This window comes from Protopterus annectens, chromosome 10.part0 (assembly GCF_019279795.1).
Source record: "Protopterus annectens isolate FY-2018-M chromosome 10.part0, PAN1.0, whole genome shotgun sequence".
Classification (NCBI taxonomy): Eukaryota; Metazoa; Chordata; order Ceratodontiformes; family Protopteridae; genus Protopterus; species Protopterus annectens.
This window is the reverse complement of record NC_056744.1, coordinates 1374017092-1374037098: the sequence shown is the minus strand read 5'-3', so window position 1 is coordinate 1374037098 and position 20007 is coordinate 1374017092. Positions and strand designations below refer to the sequence as shown.

General features: G+C 39.6%; 1 protein-coding gene across 1 annotated transcript in view; it reads right to left on the bottom strand.

The window, feature by feature from the left end:
- The window catches only part of LOC122814283 (calcium-activated chloride channel regulator 1-like), a 2127707-nt gene that overhangs the window by 1909669 nt on the left and 198031 nt on the right, over positions 1-20007 (bottom strand). The window contains exon 3 of the mRNA XM_044086873.1: positions 8007-8157. Coding sequence (XP_043942808.1) covers positions 8007-8157 — 151 coding nt within the window. The remainder of the gene's footprint in view (positions 1-8006; positions 8158-20007) is intronic.

Sequence of the window (20007 nt, the reverse complement as noted above, 5' to 3'; positions counted from 1 at the left end):
TTCCTGAGTATTTTCCAAAAAAAAAAACTTAAAAGCACAAGATAGATAAATGTAAATATTTTGTGAACAGTAAAAGCTATTAAAACTGCACAAATAGCAATGTTATCAGTAAGAAGTATTGTTTAAAGTGATAACAGTCAGTGCATTCATAGCCTTTCCATAAATAGTATAATGCATTATAATTCACACAAGCCCCAAATTATATTTTTTGCTAAACTTTCACAAACAAATTCTCATACCTAATAGACATATATTGTTAAAACATTTTTGTTAACCTGACATAAGCTTTCACATGACAACAAGAAATTCCTCTAGGAGTTCATGTTTTTTGAGATTTTTTTACAGAAATATGATAGCATATGCTTAATTGTATAATTAGCAATACAAGTAACTTTGAATATCATTCAAGATGTGTAGCTTACAGTGCAAATACCACTGATTGTTTTCCTCAACATTATCTCAGATTTTATCTGATGTCATGCAACAGTTTGTAAGTCATTGTTTTTTGAAGTATTCCATTCATACAGAAATATTGTTTTTTTTCATAATCATGAATAACTAGCAATATGGCACAGTGGTACAGCAGTTGCGTTGTCACCTCACAACAAGAGGTTCTCTGGATTGAGTCTCGGCTGGGAAGCCTTCTGTGTGGAGTCTGCATGTCTTCCCTGAATTCATATGGATTTTCTCAGGGTTTTCTCCCACATTACAATGACATGTCTGGAGCATTTCTCCCCAGGCCTCTGCTGAAAATTGGCTTTGTTCCAAGTCGGACTTTTCTGGTAAACAAATGTTAAATACAAATAAATAAAATATCTCATGTATAGTGTGATATAAATAGACATTAACAATTAATTTCCCCATCTCACACAATAACATATTGCACTATATGCCTCAATAACATCCAGGGCATTCAGTTATGGCTATATGAACACAAATATGAAATAAAAATAATAAATGACAAATAGAAATTAATTTCTATACTGCAGTACATCCTAGATTAAGAGCCTTAGCATCATTTTAATAACTACTTGCACTTTCTAATACTGCCTATTATTAGCTGGTAAGTTGCTTAGTTAAGGAAGTCAAACCCAAAGAGGTCTGGGCACAGTAAGGAGCTATGGGTGTAAACTGTAAATATGCAAAAGTGGCATTTTAAGCTTGACTAAATTAAGCAACTGTTAAGCATGTATATGTACTGAGCATATACTATCCATAAAAGAAGCACATAGCAGCATCAATACCTGGCCATTACAATAGCACTGTTGAAAAGTTTGTGTCTACTTACATACATGCACTTCAGTGGTATTGAACCTCATTTTCAGTATTACCACAGGGGTGTGTCTACAATTTACCATCACAATCTTGCATGCTTCTATGGTCTGTACACTTGCAAAGTAACCCTTATTATACTTTTGGACAATGCACTTACAAATACTGAAAAACTGACATCCGTTATGTGCTTTAGAGTAACGATCAAAACAAAATCTAGAGTTTTATAAAGAAATATATTTGTAAGAATTATCACTTGCCTTGTTTAAGCAGGGTATGTTCTTCAGAAAGAAGATTTCTTCCAGAACAATCTTAACAGAATTCAAACTCTGGTTGCAGAAGTTTTCTTCCATAGCAAGATGAGATTCTGTACCCCTTTATGTACTTAAATCATATAGATTCACCCCTCTGAGCTCAAATACTGTGCTAATTAGAGCTAATCGCATTACTGTTTCTGAATCACTCAATTTAAACAATGAGCAAACATGATAAACCTCATGGTGATTTCTACAAGATGATGTGCACACCCCTGAGCTCCTGTGGTAAACTCTGAACATGCAATTAGCCTATTAGTTTATGGGTATGGGAGCTATCATCCTATGTTTAACTATGTAAAGATAGAGTCATTGTAGAGTTGCATTCTCAACAGCATACACAGGAATGGAGGAATGCCATGTTTCACACCTTGTTACTACACTGATAAAAATACAAATCATATGTTTTCATATTTTGCCCTCCATCTTGCAAATGAGGTGTTGATTAATACTCATTGTAGCATGGCAGCTAGCACATGTGGGAACTGTTTGGGCACCAGTTCTCTGCCATTATTCCTGAGTTCTTTCAAAGTGATACATTATAGCCAGAGAAAGAGTGGATAGTGCTACTTTTGGAGCATGGAGGTGATGAGCACATATGACATCCTATCCAATATGGACAAAGGCAACCTAACAGGAGCTGTCATTCTTGACCAAACAAAAACATTTGATCTAATTTGTCATAACTTATTTGAGAAATTAACTGAAATAGGCATTATTGATGGTGCAAACTCTTGGTTTGTAGATTTCCTCACCAATAAATATCCCTCAAGGTGAAAGTAGGCACCACCACCTCTGAAATAACTCCTCTTATGAAAAGAGTCCCCCATGATTCCACTTTAGCCCCTCTGCTATTTTCCATATTTATCAGCGAATTTCCACTTGATCATCTTCAGATACCTCTAATTCTTTATGCAGCTGACACGTTCATCTACAGGTCAAACAAATCCTTCTCTATTATATAAAATCAGCTCCGAGATGACCACCGAACCATAGGCTAATAGGCCAGAAACTTGCACTCAGTCAATCATAAACAAAAGAACTGCAATTTGAAATTAATCAAAAATAGCCAAAACACCCAGCTTCCTTAATATTAAAGATGTTAATACCACCATAGAAACTACCACATCCTTCAAGTACACATTCAAAACACATGCAGAAAGATCAAAACATTACTGTTCTAGGCAAACAAGCTATGATTTATTCTGTCTAAGCTGGCCAAAGCTGCCATAGGCAAAGGAATACTCTTATCTCAAATCGAATATGGAACACCTATAATAGCTGCAGCCACAAAGTAAAATGACACCACCATTTCAAAAAAAATCTGATGGTTCATTAACTCCTTCATTAATGAGCACCACTACCTAACTCTTCCCAAAGGAAAATGGCTCCCAGTACATTTGACAGCCAACTCCTACGAGGATCATTAATTCACAAAGCTCTTCCTGCTGTGATATCTTCCTGTTTCACTCATAATATTTTTCACCAAACTCCAGCATATACTCTCAAGAGTACCTTTAATTCTCAATCCAACCTACTAACTCCAAAAACTTTATTGCACTGACCATGCATTCTCCATCCTAGTGCCTAAAGTATGGGACTTTATTCCAATCTCAGTCAGAGATGTCAAAATGTACTCAGACTTCAGACAACAGCTCAAGGAACACCTCTTCACCCAAACAAAGTGCAGCTACAGTCGCATAGGGCATGTTACATGAAATTTGTAGCTCTCTTGCACCCCTTTATACCTATTTCTTCCTTCCTTATCTCACTTTATTATGGCTTCACTCATTACCTCTAAGTCATCTTACCTCCACTTCTCTTTGCATCCCTCACATTTCTCTCTTTTCTACTCCTCTTCCCTTTGCATTATTTTCTCTCTCTATTTCTCTGTTTTTCCCCATGGCATCCTTTCCCTGCAACTATTCTCTCTTGCTAGTAACCAACGGCACAGTCCCTGAATGAGGCAGCAGCAAGAATGATCAAAAAAACACAGTGGTTATACTTATTCAGTAGCAATCCACACAGGCAGGTAGAAGTAAAAATGCAACCATTTATTGCAGGAATCCAAATCAGAAGGTAAAAAGCATAGCTCACTAAGAGCTTTCATCTCAAAACAGTACACTGGGACTTCATCAGAGTGTAATGCTCATGTCTCAAGCAAGATATTTATGCTAACATCTAACTAAAGCTCCACCCATAAAGGCAATAAAAAATAATTATACTTGCCTAATGGGATAAGGTAAAAACTAGCTGCAAAAATACTCAGTGTATCATAACTTAAATGAATACATGTAAAACATGTTGAGAAGGTTAATCTACATGTTGAAAAATACATACACATCTTTTAAAAAAATCATGGCATACAGTTATCTATTTCCTGCCTGTTAAAATAAGGGCTCTTACAAGATAAAATGTGTATTAAAGGATTAATTTATGAGGTTTCCATAACCTCTCTTGTAGGATATCTGTAATACCTTTCTAATGCTGAGCTTAGAAAAATATCCCTAATAGCAATCCTAAGATCAATTCCTTTGAGACCTGCCTTTTGATTTCTGTTTCCAGTTTGTTATTGTATAGCATACCCCTGGTATGTGTTTCCATGACCCTTCATTGCAACTTCTACAGTGGTTCATCTTGTTAATGGTTTGCTTAAAATAATATGAGTCATGACAGTCTTGGGTTCAATTCCATTCAGGCCTGTCTTTTGATTTCTGCTTCCAATATGTTATTGTGTAACATTCCCCTGATACATGTTCTTAACACTCTTTCAGTATATTAATGTATAGGGTTATGTGTTCAAATCCATTTAAGGTTGATATTCTTTTTCCATTAAATTTAAAATATAGAACAGTTACACTAATAAAAATACAAAAGTGTGGGACTGCTGTGGGCTGGTGCCTCATGTTACTTTACTGTATTCCACACATGCTATCTATATATGTTCAGGTACTTCAGCTGACTCTCTGGCTGTGTGTGCCATACCCCCTTCTCCATTCTGTTTCGTATTCCTGCTCTTTTAGCTAGTTCTTTTGTAACAGTCTATAAGTTTCTGCTTTTCCTGCCTGACTACTTCCTCTTCACTCAACCATTAGACATTATAAAGCCTTACTTTGTTCCATTAGATATATTTATGTATGGCTTTTACCTTGAGTTGCAGCATTTGTTAAGCACCTGAGTATTATCATCTGTACATGCAGTTTTGAGACCACTAACATACACACTCATGCATGGCTTACAACAGGTGCTCAAATTTCACTCTGGATGCAGGTTTTTTCTAACATGATCTTCCACAACAAAAAGCTGTTCTTGACACACACACACACACACACACACACACACACACACACACACACACACACACACACACACACACTGGCATGAGGTTCTTTCTCTTGTGGAGGTTTTAAAACAAAGTCCAGGGATGGTAATGCTGTCTTCACAGTTGTCTCTCAGTGTATAGTTAGGCTGTTTTATTTCAGGGGGACAGTGCCTAATTTTTAACAGCTTGCAGATCTGCAGCTAAATCAAAATGTAGTTCTGTCCCTCCATATGGATTTTTAACAACCTTTTTTGTCTAAATCTTTCAGCTACAGGATTCTTTCTATACAGGCTTGTAGATTCACTTTTTGTTTTCCTTCTGTTTAAATCTTTCATCCACAGGTTCCTAGCTGAATGTTTTAAAATATTTATGTTTAAATCTTTCTTCTACAGGTTTGTAGCTATTAAAGTTTAAAAAAGTAGATATGCTCAATATTGTATAATAAAGAACTATATTACGATAAAAAGAGTGCCATTTTATTGATTTCAGCATGCTAAGAGGCTTATTGAATTTAATAGAACATGCCAGGTTTGCATTATGCATATGATCCTCCACCATAGTTCTCATGTTTATTTCCAGATACAAGGACAAATCAAAAATAATTCATAGGTTGGTACTAGGCTATTGGCCCTAGGGTCTGTACAAGCCTAGCCATAACAATTCCTTGGCTATTTCTTCCCACAATATTTACTTCCCTGGACCCCTATCTAGCAGGGTGACTGATGTGATCCCCAGAGTGAATTTCCTATCTCCCATCCAATCGTCAAGGTTCCTTTTGAAGAGGGCCAAAGAGGTGCTCTGCTTGACATGTATGGGCAGTCTTTTCCAGAGTCTGGAGAGTCTCTAGGTCAGGAACCTACCCCTCCAGAATGTTTTGTTCATTGTTATGACAAGCTTTAGATCCCTGGAGTGTGTGACTCTGAGGGATTTGGATTTCTTTAAGTGTAGCATGTCCAACAGCTCTGGGTTTGACATGGCCTTGTATATTAAGCAGAGATCACCTCTGAGTAGATGATATGTGACAGAATAGAATATTTTTTTTAGATGGTCAGCACAGGGCACCTGCTTTAGGCCTGTGATTCTTTTAGTGAGGAATTTCTGTGGCCTTTCCAGTTGTTGCAGATGTCTTGAGAGGTACATACCAAATGGGTGTTGTATTCTATAATGGGTCTAATGAGGGATGAGTACAGTGGGACAATGACCTCCTTTTTTCTGGATGAAAAGCCCTTAGTGATGAGGTGTGCCACATAGAAGTATTTCCTGACTATTGTGGTGATGTAGTTATCAAAGGTGAGACCACTGTCCACCTCTGTCCCTAAGTCTCTTATCACACTTTTGGTGTTGTGTGCTGCCACCTATGTGGTAATTCACAGGTACATGTTTTTTTCCTAAAGGGCAATGAGCTTGAGCAGAATATCCACATTGTTTGGGGATTCAGTAATGGCTCCCAGTTTGCAGTCATCTGTGAACTTTGTTAGCCAGAGTCCCTTGGTGTTGGCTTGTACTTCAGAGAAGTAGATGCCAAACAAGTGCGGTCCCAGTACTGAACCCTGAGGTACACCACTTGTCACTTGTCTGAAGATGGATTTGGAGTTGGCTGCTTTTACAGTGTGGGTTTTGTCAGTAAGCCTGTTGGCAACCCATCGAGTGATGTAGGGATTAATGACCAGCATAATAAGTTTATTTATGATTCCAGAGTTGGGGATGGTGTTGAAGGCCTTGGCAAGGTCCAGATAGGCTGTGTGGACTGCCTTACCCTTGTCCACAGCTCTGAAGACTGATTCAAAGAAGTCAATCAGGTTCAGGAGACAAGCTCGGCCCTTCATGAACCCAAACTGGGTGACGTCCAGTGTTTGAAGGTTGCCATTGTCTTTGTTTATAAGTTCCATGATAATACATTCCATGGCCTTGCAGATCAGGCTCATCAGACTGATAGGGTGGTAGTTCCCAGGATCAAAGGTGGATCTCAGCTTATGGAATGGGATAACTGTAGCTGTGTGCCACTCAGTGGACACAAAGCCTGAGGTGAGGCTATGACTAAACATGACACTTAGGTGAGGTGCCAGTTCATTTTGTAGTTCATGTAGTTCACAGCCTGGGATGTCATCTGGTCCCATGGATGCTGTATTCTTAGCTTTGGAGAGTGCGTTTTTTACCAGTGTGGCCATTATTACTGGAATGTGGCAATCTTTCTGTATTGAGATTCGCCCTATAGGGGGTGAGAGGGGGGGTGAAGTTGGCACTGAATCGATCTGCCAGGATATTGGCAATATCCTTGGGATCAGTAAATTTAATGCCATACTGTTGTAGCTCAGGGCAGATCTGAGCATTACCATTTAGATTCTTGACATAGCTATTGAATGTCTTGTGGATGTCTTTGGAATCTTTGGCAATTTTATTTTCGTAACTAGCTTTGGAGGATCTTATGAGGTATCTCAGCTTCTTACTGAGGCTGGTAAGGGAGTTTTTTGCATCCTGGGATTTTCCTCTTTTCTGCAACAGTTTCTTCCTTTTGTTGTAAAGTTTATTTATGGCAAGGGACCACCAGATTGGCTTCCTTTTTTGGAGGAGAGCATCTTAGTTTTATTTGGGATGGCACGACTCATGCATGAGTGGATGTGCTCGTACAGAGCCTTAGTGTAGAATTCAGCAGTCGAACATTCAGTAACCATCTGCATGAGTGTCATGAAGTTTGTCACTTCTGACTTGAGTATCATGAAGTTGGCTTTGGAGAAGTTTTTTTACAGAGGTTTCCTTACTGGGGGGTGGGGGTGGGATGTGGATGTCAAGGGTGATTAGCTTATGGTCAGACATGACCAACGAGGGGGTGACCATAGGTGTGGAGCATCGATTTCCCATGTTGGTAATGACCAGGTCTAGTATATTGGAGCCCCTGGTGGGACTATGGATTAGTTGATCCAGGGCATTGGAATTTAGGAATAAATTCAAATATCACTAAAAGCAAGGCAACAGTATAACAATTAGCAGTTTTTTTATTTTTTGGGTCAGTGTTAATCAACTTTAGCTTGTTTCAAAATTATTGTCAAATAGAAGTTTCATAAATGTGTGTTAAAGAAATAGATAAATTATCTATTTACCTCTTGGTCCATAGACATCAATCAATGTGTCACTTAATAGGAAAGTTGGTGTTAAATGGATGTATCTTCCTCTTTCACCACATCTTCCATACTGCAAAGTGTAGGGCTCATCTCCATATTTCCTGTTTGCTTCTGCAACAATTACATCAGCCTAAAGTATGCAACATCATAATTAGTGGAATTATAATACTTGACTATATGTATTTCTAGACACATCCTTTTGAAAAGTAATTGTAAATGTAATTAAAAGTCTAGAAATGTCATTGGCATTATGTGCCATAAGTTCTTAATTTTAAAACCATCAAAAAGTCTAACTCACTCTTTTTTCACTCATTACTCCTATGTATCTAGGACACAGACTCAGAATCAAAGGGTTTATGTCTCTTTTGGCTTATTGAATAAAGTTAATTACTTTAGAACTACTCCATGCCCTCTATTAGATCATAACACATTCATGTATAAATTTAAAATGTACCGAGGAAGTCTTAAATGGTATACAGCATACCTGTATATATGACAAAATAAAAAGAGTTCAACAAATATTTTAATGAGCAATTTGAAGAATATCTTCTATTCTATGATAATGAAATGGTGAATATAATCATATTATGGGACTCTGTAAAAATGCACATTAGTGAGAAAGTGGGAAAATAGTCTTATAAGTTTAGGGAATGGGATAAGGAAATATTAAAGAGTCAGTATGAGCTGCAGAAAGCAAACTTATAACAACAAAAAATGAGCAGATAACTTACATATTATATATAAAAAAGTTAGCAATGTCAGAATATTTTAACTCATAAGACAGAAACAACACTAGAAAAACTAAAAGTGCACAATTGTGTGATGACACCCCCCAAAATATCTACGTAGATTGGTTAACAAAATAAAATAATAAATAGAAGCAGCCGAAAATAGTATTATGAATCCACTAACAAAGAAAGAAATGTCAGATATAAAAGAAACGGTATCTATCTTTAAGAATTATCATAATTTAAATAAGGCAAGAACATATTAAAAGAGGACAGTGTTATAGAAAAATATCTGCAAAAGTATTGCTACTAACATCAATAAGCAACAAGTTCCAAGTAAACTAATTTCTTTAAAAGAAATTAATAAGACTATAAGAATTGTACAAATGGAAGGGCTTTGGGCTTAGATTGTTTAAATACAAAATCATATAAGATTTTATCTCCTAATATAGATGCCTTGTTAGGAAATGCATTTCTGCTGATTCAGAACTCAAATCTGATTCCACCTTCATGGAAATTCTTCTTAATATCTCTCATACTCAGCAAGGGAAAGAGAAGAACCTGGTCTCATCATATAGGCCAGTTTCACTATTTAATATGGATTATAAGATATTTACTTCCATCTTATCTACAAGATTAAGGGATAGTATGGATGTTGTTATCAATAAAAACCAAATATGAATTATTGTTAACAGAATATCTTATGATAATATCAAAATAACGATTACTGTTTTAGACATAGCTAAAAACCGAATTAAAGAATTGGCATTAATTAATTTAGATACTGAAATAGCAACTGATTCAGCTGATTGGAATTATCTTTTTAAAATGCTATACATTTTTAGATTTCCCGAATAATTTGTTAGTATAATAAGAAACTCGTGTACTCAGTGATAATTTTATATTAAAATAGAACCATACATTTCTCAAGCATTTAAACTGAATAAAGGAAAAAACAAGAATGTAAACAATTTGCTTCAGTGTTTGCTTTAGTTACTGAACCTTTAGTTTATAGTATTAGAAAGAATAAAAAAATAACGTTTTAATGTAAGTGGTGATTTATAAAAAATGCAACTTTTTTTGCAGATGATGTCATGTTGACAATAGGAGTTACAAACAGTTTAAATGAAGAACAAGAACTAAATTAAGAAATTGACCTAGGTCAAAAATATCATCAATGAAATTCAATAACAACAAATCTGAAACCATTCAAATAAACCAACTTGAACTACATGGACTGACTCAGAGCCCTGTCACTATACTTGGCATCCTATAGACTGCAGGGATGTAACCTGTGTCTGGCACACAAGACATTTTCTGACCCAATACTGATGGATTTACATCAGCAGGTCAAATGGCATAAGAAATACCCAGTATAGGGATCTAAATCCTGTAACAAAAAACAGAATGGTTTGGAGGTAAAGGTATAGCTCACAGAGGACACTGCTACTCTGGAGCAGACTCCCCATCCACATAAAACAAAGTTCATCCCTGTCCTCCTTCAAGCATAACCTAGATCCATGGCTGGAAAACAGAACATTTATGCCAGTACGGTCCCCTGTACTACTAAAGTACAAACAAAGCTCCTAAATGCTTTATCACATGCATGGGTCCTCTCAAATTTCCTCTGGTGGAATCCCAATTAATCGCAATAAGAGTATTATATAATTATTGCCAATTAGATGGATAAGGCCAATCTCTAACCAAAATATAATAGATAATTAGAGCATACAAATGGAAATTGGCTAGGTCTGAAATGGCCCACAAGGGCAGCTAACCTAATACTTACCAAGAACCTAGAAACCTATGAACAGCTAAATCCTGTATTGCAGCACACATAAATATAATTGCAAAAGACAGGCCGCAGGATTTAATAAAATCCATGTAGGCATCGTGTAGAGCCTACATGGAATGTATCCATGTACACAGCCACAGTTCCCCCTCAGTAGCACCACATGCATATTAATGATGGCATGCTGCTGAAGGAGAGTTGAGGAACAGGGTTATTGAATTGGTGTGGGGAGAGGTGTAGGGCATATTTGTGTTGCAGATGTCTCCTTGGATGTGTAGTGGAGGGTGAGGCCCTCATTAATGCACCCCTCCACTGTTGACAGGCTGTGAAGTCTGTAAAATGTGTAATATGGAAGTACTATTTTATAATGTTCTGTTTAACTTTTTTTTTTACTTATATACCCATGTTTGCATGGCACGGAGAACAGTAATGCCAAGCAGCACTCATATATATAGACAACTGACACATGCTATACATCTAAAAATAGAAAACGGATGGCAGACATCTAAAAATAGAAACCAGATGAATTAATTATTTATTTAAAATGTTGTCTACCCATGTTTAGGTGTGTGCAAGCATGTTTGCGGGACGTGGCATGGTGCTTAACACAGCTAACAGGTAACTCAGTAGTATATGCGAAGGAATAGCAGTTTTCATAATTTCCAAGTAGCTAAATGGGTAGAGCTCTGTCTTCATGTATAGTAGATAGTGGGTTCAAGTCCATAACAGCCAGAATATGTCTGTAATGAGCTGTACTACTTTTGTATTAATTAATATTAGAACTGCAAAATATGTTAATGCTAAGCACCGCATAAACATGATAATGGCTGCTAATATTTTTGTGGTGCTAAGCTTTGCTTAAACCACTTTTGTGTGAGTTTTCACCCTGGTCAGCTATATTTAGCTGGTTGCCATGCTGCTCACCTCTGCTTAGCTGGTTTGCACAATGCTAAGTGGTGTGGCACCTTTTTGAATGTTGCTGAATGATGTGTAAAGCCAATAGGTGGGAATTTTGCAGCACTAACTGGAGTTCAATCAACTGTTGTTATGGCAGATGGTTCTGGTGAAGGTGCGTGCTTTCAGGTGCAGAGGTAGGACATTAAGGAATCCAGGGTCATGGTTGGGCTTCTTGTAAAAAAACATGATGATAGGCTGCTGCAGGGTGGTTTCCAGGACTCGTAGTGGAAGGTGGAGGCCCAGGGCCATTTTGCTAGAGAACTCACCAGTGTTACTGGCATCCCCCACAAAGGTGAGCAGTGTCATCACCGCCATGATGAACTGAAAAGGAAAAAGAGGGGAACCTTGGATACCTGGTACAAGAAGCAAGAGCAGGAAATGCTCCACAAGTATGTAAGTATCTTTTCCACTATCTTACCAAAATGCAAGTGGAATGTCTGCAAAACTGGTATGCATAATGGTACTTCTCTCCCAACAGCTGCAGCTGAGAGGGCTCACAATATCAAATCTCATGCCAGGTGCCTGGCCAGGTTGTGCCTTGAGTGTGGTGAGTACAGATATATTATGCTAACTGTAGTACAATAGGCATAAAAGAGTAAAGCATTAACTGCAATAAAGTATATACAAGAAATTCTGTATTGCAATAAATGTGGAATTAGAGCTGTAGTCCAATAAAGGAATAATAACAAATGTAGTTCAATAAAAACAGGAAACAATACCAATAACAATAAGCAAAATGGTATACAGCAGGAATGTGTTGTCATAACCATTGCAGTAGAGCTGTATGCAGTGAGTCTGTAAGGTAAGGTTGTCGCACTTAAGTGTAACACTGTAATAGCTGTAGAATGCAAATCTAATGGCATGCAAACTGTATTCCTTAACTGATAGTACAGTTCAAGGCTGTCTCCAGGCCAATATCAGTCACATAATACCCTCTCTTCCTTAGACTTCAGCTAATAAAGGTATATGGGTGAAGTAGGCCACTCCATGTACAGATTTTTTGTGTGGATTTCACAAATATTTTAAACCAGTAACAATAAAATGTGTTCATCAGCATTGCTGCATCTAAAATAAAGCTGTATTAATAGTTGCAGTATGGTTGTATTTTATGCATATGTGTTCTACTGTCACTGCAGTCTAATATAACAGTGTAACAGCATTAGAATGCTAGAGGAATGTCTTGTGCATTGTATTGCTCAATGTATAGTATGTCCCCAGGCAAGTATCAGTCAGCCAATAGTTAACAGTGACTTAGTGGCTCAGTCTGTTAAATTTCTTGTCCACGGTACATTTTGCCACACACACTCCTGGGTTTGAACCCAGTAGTATACAGCACTACATTTTCAGTATCAGTCAAGTAATGCTCACATTTTCTCTCTCCCCAGGAACACAAAAAGATATGGGAAGAGTTAGCCCACAGTATGTGCAGATATTGTGTTTAGATTTCACAGAATGTTACAATCAATACCAAGAATGTGTTCATCATTACTGAGTCATAAATAAATCTGTGTAATCCCAGTATGGCTGTATCCCATGCATGCCTGTACTATGCTGCTGCAGTCAATCATTAACTTATTTGCTGATGTCCCCTGCAGTCACAGCTATTGGGTTCTACTCCCATGCCTGCCATCTAAGCCATGATGGCTGACTAGTTTACTTACTGTACACAAACATGCCTCTCAAGTGTTACAATTTCATGTATTGTAATGAAAACTGACTAATCTGTCTGTCACATGATTATCAGAAAAAATATTACCTGTAATGTAATGTAATGTATTACCAAAGCAGTATACAGAACACCTTGGTAGTTATATAAGTCCACATTATGTGAAACTGTTCTGTGTAGGTGTGTACCTGCATTTGTTAGTGTTTGGCCCGGGTTCCATTATAAATCTCAAACATTCATAAGTTCAAGCCACATATGGTCAACACCATATGAGCGAAATTTTGAAAGCTCACAAGTTTCAATGGAGATCTCCATAGGGAATATTTCCCTTTACTTCAATTTAGTGTGATCTCGGAGTTGCTATATTTAAGTAGTGGGGGGTTGGGGGTGCAGGGGAGCTTGCCCCCCTGCCCGGAGCATTCAGGTAAGTTTTTTGTTTTTTTTAATTTTTTATTATGTGTTTGAAATTTTGTAACTTTGCTCATATGGTATTGATCATACGAGAGTCAAAGTTTTAAACCTTCGAGCATATAATATAGACCCCTTGGCCCTTACTGTCCTATTCTAACAGCTTGAGAGGTATGTACATGCTACAACAGCTAAGGGAGTATTGCAGTCACTTAATCACAACTGCCAGGACACACCTGTAAAAGTATGTATTACCAGTGATGTCAGGGATATCATATGTAAAGTCACTAATGGAATGTTCCTCTCTCTCTCTCTCTCTCTCTCTCTCTCTCTCTCTCTCTCTCCTGACCCCTTACTTTAAAATATTAATTACTGGTATGCATTATTATGGATTAACCTAACTATATTTTGGAAATGTGGTTGATTATTATGTGTTATTATGATGCTATATTAACATATGTTGTTAAATTAACTCCTGTGTTGGAGTTATGGTGAACTTCACACTGGCATGCTGTTACCATATTACTGTTATGTTACATAATGTTGTATTGCACATAATATACATTAATAGGTATTGGGATTAATAAATACAATGTTCCATTCTATTAATACTACAATTGTTTGATTATTACTAACCGTAAATTAATGCTATACCTCATATACCACAGCACATCAAGGTAGGCCAGTTCTGGCTGATCCCCTACCTTGACTCAACCAGCCATGACACTGGGTCCCAGCACGTCTGGGACCCAGAACAGTGGTGCTCCCCCTGCTTCCTCTGCACTACCTGCTGTGTTGGGTAGTATCACCCCACAGGACAGGGCCGGGCCCCCTCTTGAAGTGGTGGCAGAAGGAGATTTGTCACCCGGGATGAGCTACCAGTCCTGGTGCGCAGGATAGTCCACCATGGCTATGATCAGCACCTGCACTGGATTGAGGGCATGTAGGCCAACCTGGTGGGACAGCCTCACTCTGGTGCCCAGCCTCTAGCACAAACTCACTCAGGGGAAGGAGCAGTGCCGGCAGTCCCACGGGTAGAAATGTGAGTCATGCTGCTGCTATCTGGAGGCACATGGGACGCAGAGTCTGCAACACCCTCCCTATCCAAGGTGTTCACCACCTCATCTGTCACTCAACCTCCTGTCTGCTGTTTTGTCTGTCTTCTCTGTTTGCAAATGCATCCTCAACTACCCGTCTTACCTCCCCCACACATACCTATGTTCTTTCCCCAACATTCCACTCTCACCTTAAAGTAATCAGCACCTGTCCCAAAAAGAAAAAATATATCATCCCATGCATAGCTCTCTATTTTGCATGTGTCCACTGGACACACTTAAGTTGGTCCAATTGGCTTGACAACACACTTACCTTATCATCACCCTTCTCTCTCTGGGGTGACAGTCTAAATTCAGATACAAATCTTTCAAAGTGCACAGTTGTTGCAGTTGAAAAAATGGATAGCTAAGATTCCTTCCTACACCCTTCCTGCACATCCCTACCTGCCTTCCACTATGTTCTTTCCCCTGATTGCCCCCATTTCACCACTTTCCTATCTCCCTTTTTTCTTTTCTTTATATTTATTTAACGTGGGGCTGAGCGACATACTGCATCATGTAGCTTCACTCGGCTCAGCTAAGTAGATCTATAATGACTGTATGTGTTTATCGCATTCTTAGACACATGCACAAAATCAACACCTCTGCCATGTATTGAACCTAGGTCCATCTCACCTACAGCAAACAGCATGCCACACCAAACAACTCTTTATTAAAATAGGTGGTTTAAACCAAACATAGCTCATTGCCAATTACAGTCATTAGGCATGTTTCAGCAGAGCTGTGCACCTTGCAGCACCACGCAAACTGGAATAAAAATTAATGGAAAAAATGGGTGGGTACCTTGGACTCTAGTGCAATAGTACACCACTAGTCAGCCAAAGACATCATTTTGGATGTAAGTGAGGCCTGTGATAGCAGGTAAATGTGCCCTTTCATCAGCAACACATAGAAAGACACCAGCAAAGGCATCAATGGCAAAGTACATATACAACTGGGCACCTGGTGCAGAAATACAGTCATATAAAGCCATGCACATACTGACGGATGTAGAAAAGGTTTGTCACTGTCTACATATGTGCACATATATCTTGCAAATACATCTACTATAGCAGTGGCTCAGTAGCTCAGTCAGTTAAATGCATTGCATGCAGCACATTTTGCCACACACAGTCCTAGGTTCAAATCAAGTGTTGTGTTGTATTTCATTTACATTATTGTGAAGACAGCAATTAATGAATTACTCATGCACTCTTTATCTACACAAAGCATTACAAGTGTAATAACTGCTTTTCATTACTGGAAGTCACAGGCCTGCACATAGGGACACACTTCACCTATCCATATAACATAACTATACGTCACCTAGCACTCTGTTACTGACACAATTGCCTAACATATGTACCATAAACACATGTCATACATAGAGTGTAAAGGGTACCCTCACCCTGGCTCTGCCTCTACAACAAGGCTGACACAACTGACACAGGTACACTTACAGCTTGTTGTCCTCCACAGTGTTCACACCCTCTGTCTACATCTCTTACCTGCAACAGCAGCTGCAGGCTGGGGTACACACAGCTCCATGTAAAGATTTCTGCTACAGACCTACCCTCTGTGATGATGTAGCCTCCTCACCCCAGTAATGTCCATCTCTACAGCTAAGAAAAGGGACCTGGTCTACATGAAGTCCTTATATTTTGCACAGAGGTTGCATGTCATTGGTTAATGATAGTGAAATTCAACTTTTTAGGCTGCAATTAGCATATAGTAACCACAGATTGGTTTACAGGCAATTACCTGCTAAAGAACAGCATGTTAAAACTGCACGCAGCTGGCTATGGGGAAACAGTCTATATGAGACTTTCTCACACTGAGCATGCCTTTGTGAAACTTTGCCAAGCAAACATTTCAACAGAGGAGTACTGTACTCTAGAAGGTATGTAACTGTTTTTTGTGTATAACAGGAAGAGGAGTACTGTACTCTAGCAGGTATGCAACTGTTTTTTGTGTTTAACAGGGTGCAGATGGGAGGATAGAGATATGGGGATTTGGGATTACAGCAGTAAGCCTGTCTTGGACCGGTGGTAATGACATGTCAGTGATACCCTGCTGACTTACACCTACAGGGGGCATACAATACATCAGGGCTGCATTGTCGTTTGTCATTGTGACACACTGGTGTTGACTGGCTGTCCCTATACAGTAATTGTAATTGCACACTGCTATTTGTCTGGCACTGGTCTTATGACATATTATTGGCTGGTTGACCTTAGTGGGCACACCACAGTGGACTGGAATATTGGATGTATGAATATACAGCAGAAGCTGTCATGGCACACAAGGAAATAGCTCAGTAATGGTACTTTTTCTGTTATATCCACACACATAGTATGTTGTCACACTGTGGGGTATGACATGTGTGAGCAAGCATTGGATAGTGCCTGACATTTTGTTCTTGCTGTATCTATACATAGTGGACATCCATGTATATGATCCAGTAATGTATTTCCCTTTTGTTGCCTTTCAAGACTCATGTATCATAGACGACATGTCCCCTTCTTAGATGCTGAAAATGGCCTAATAATTGAAGGAATAAGGCAGCACCAGCACATACTCCTATCCAGAAGGAGGCATAACAGATAACAGCAGACTGCGTTGTGGGCTGACCTTGTTTGGGAGGTGAATGCCCATGGCTACCAGGACAGGACATATGAGCAGGTTTGACACTGGGCTACCAACATGCTGAATGCTGCATGATGAAGGGTAGCTGATGTAGCCAGGGATTGTGCCATCACTGGTGGAGGGTCTGCAGTGGAGCAACCACTCATGCCCACTGAACAATTCCTGGTGAACCTAGGGACACACGACAGCTCACAGGCATCCATCACACCATACATCGTGGAGGTGGGTGCCACAGTGTCCACAGCAGAGGAGCATGCAGGTAAGCTTACTGTGATCACCACTGTAATACTGTAGCAGTCATTCTGTCAGGCTATACATACCTTTATGTGGCTGTCACGTCTAAATGCTTTGAGTTGGGGTGGGGTTTAAGCTCTGTTGTACACACATACTGAGAATGTCATCAGCACATCAAATAACACAGCAGCTACTGAATATGTGAGCTATATGCAGGTATTACCTTGTTGTGCTGCAATATGCTGTGGAACTGAAATTACTTTACCCTCACCTTTTTACAGGTTCATCAGGTGTTGTCCAGGCTGTGGCCCTGCTCCTAGTAAGCTTGATAATGTATTATTATGGAACATATATATGTTATTGAAATTAAGGGCCAGAATAATGGCCTATGTACAATTAATGCTGAGTGTAACCAGAGTAAAATGTTGGTATGTTCCTGTCTAGAACATGTACCTAAGGTTCCTAGAGTGGGTAATCACAGCACTTTAGTTAAATGAACATAAACACTTGTGCAGTTATAGTTAGGAGTGAATAAACCTCCTGGGTAACATGAGGCACTTACTCCAACATGCCTTCTAAAAGCAAAAAGGTTGATGGTACATACCTTAGGCATTGAAATGTGCATGTCTATATATTTTTTAAGCTAGGTGTACTGGGTTTCAAGTGTTGCTTTATCAAGTATAGTATCATATTGCATAACTAAAGGGTAAATTATACTCACCAAGCTTCACTTGATTTACCTGATGTGCTTGTTATAAAGGGCTTGAGTGGAATGCGTATTTTGTTGTGAGGATGTCTGTTGTGCATGAAAGTGGAGATGAGAATATGTGAGATTGGTAATGCAGTTGTGGATCCCCATTATTATGAGTCTTTGTGGATGTTCCATATGTAATAGTGCAGTTAGTAATGTACTGCTTTTGTCTTGGTTCCCACAGATGACCAAGGGGGTTGGGAACTCTCCCCCACACAAAACCTGATGTCAGTGTCTCTTTAGAGTCCGATGATGATGGTGGCCACAGTGAGGTACAGGTTGGGTTATCGGAGGCTGATTCTGTCACAGAGGTTGACATCCCTCTGTTGCCTCCAGTGTCACTGCACACAGTCAGTATGCCCACACATACCCAGTCTCCAGAGGCCACAGATATTGGACAGTCAGATGGTGGTGACATTGAACAGGGCAGTGTGGCAACTATGGCTTCAGTGTGTGTAGACACTGTCCATAGCTAGAGAGCTGGATAGGGGTGCTTGTAGGAGGACTGGTATACATCCACCACCTGTTTCAGGTGTCACATCACGGGTCACCTGGCGCATGTTTTGGGCCATCAAGGCGGCACAGGCATGTTTTGAATGGAACACCAGATGTATGCTTAGGGTTATGTATGCAGCACAATCTGACATCTGTGACTGTCTCCACCGCATTGTAGACCCCCAGATCAGCTCACTGATGCAGTGGACAGACAGTGAGCTGTGACAGTGCCTGTGTTGGACCACACATTGTCTGTGGTGGAACAATTGGTTGGAGTAGGGCATCTGACCTGTGGACGTAGATCAGCAACACCATCTGCTGAGAGTCCATGTGGCCATGCATGGTTATGCTCCCATAGTGGCGGTACATCCAGTGCTACAGAGGGGAGTGTGCTGTTCAGACCATGATGTGGCAGACCATGGACTCATAGTCTTGGGCAGTCCTGTGAGGGTCGTGGTCCCAGTAGACAGCAGTGATTGTCAGGTAATAGCACTGCATTTGGCCTTGGGCATGGTGGTGCCAGTGCAACTCCTGGCATAGCCAGTTCCCATGTTTGTGGCCTGAGACGGTGAACTGTCATCTCTACCATGTATGGTCCAAAGCTGTCCAATATACACAGGTGTAGGGCTAGCACCGAGGTTGACTATGTCACACACCACTGTCACATGCAGGTCACCTACAGGCACACACTGCACCTCTCCATAGTCCATTTAACCAGCTCCCCTTTTTGACTCACACAAGTTCTATCAACTGTTTGTGCCAGCCTAGGCCTCCAGCACCCCCACACAACACTCTGTGCATGTGATGATACCTGTGCCACACCCCTGCCATCTTTCACATTGATGCAGGACATGATGCACAGGGAGACTATGTTACTTGACATGTATTTGTGTAATGCACTTTTGTTTTGCTATGCCACTTGTGGTCAACAGCAAATACTGTATGCTGGCATGTGTCATGAGTACGCAACATACTTTTATGTACCTTATGTTGTATGTCATACTGTTGGTATTGTTACACAATGACAGATGTGTCACAGACCTGTGTAAGTTTTTTTCCAGGAATCTGAGGGGATAACCTATGGACACATGGCTGCAATAAAATGGCACAAGATGGCATGGCAGCACAACGGGCATAAGACTTCAGCAGAGTACAGCAGCATACATGCATGGCTCCATAACCTCACACGGCATCTGCCTGCATCCTTCC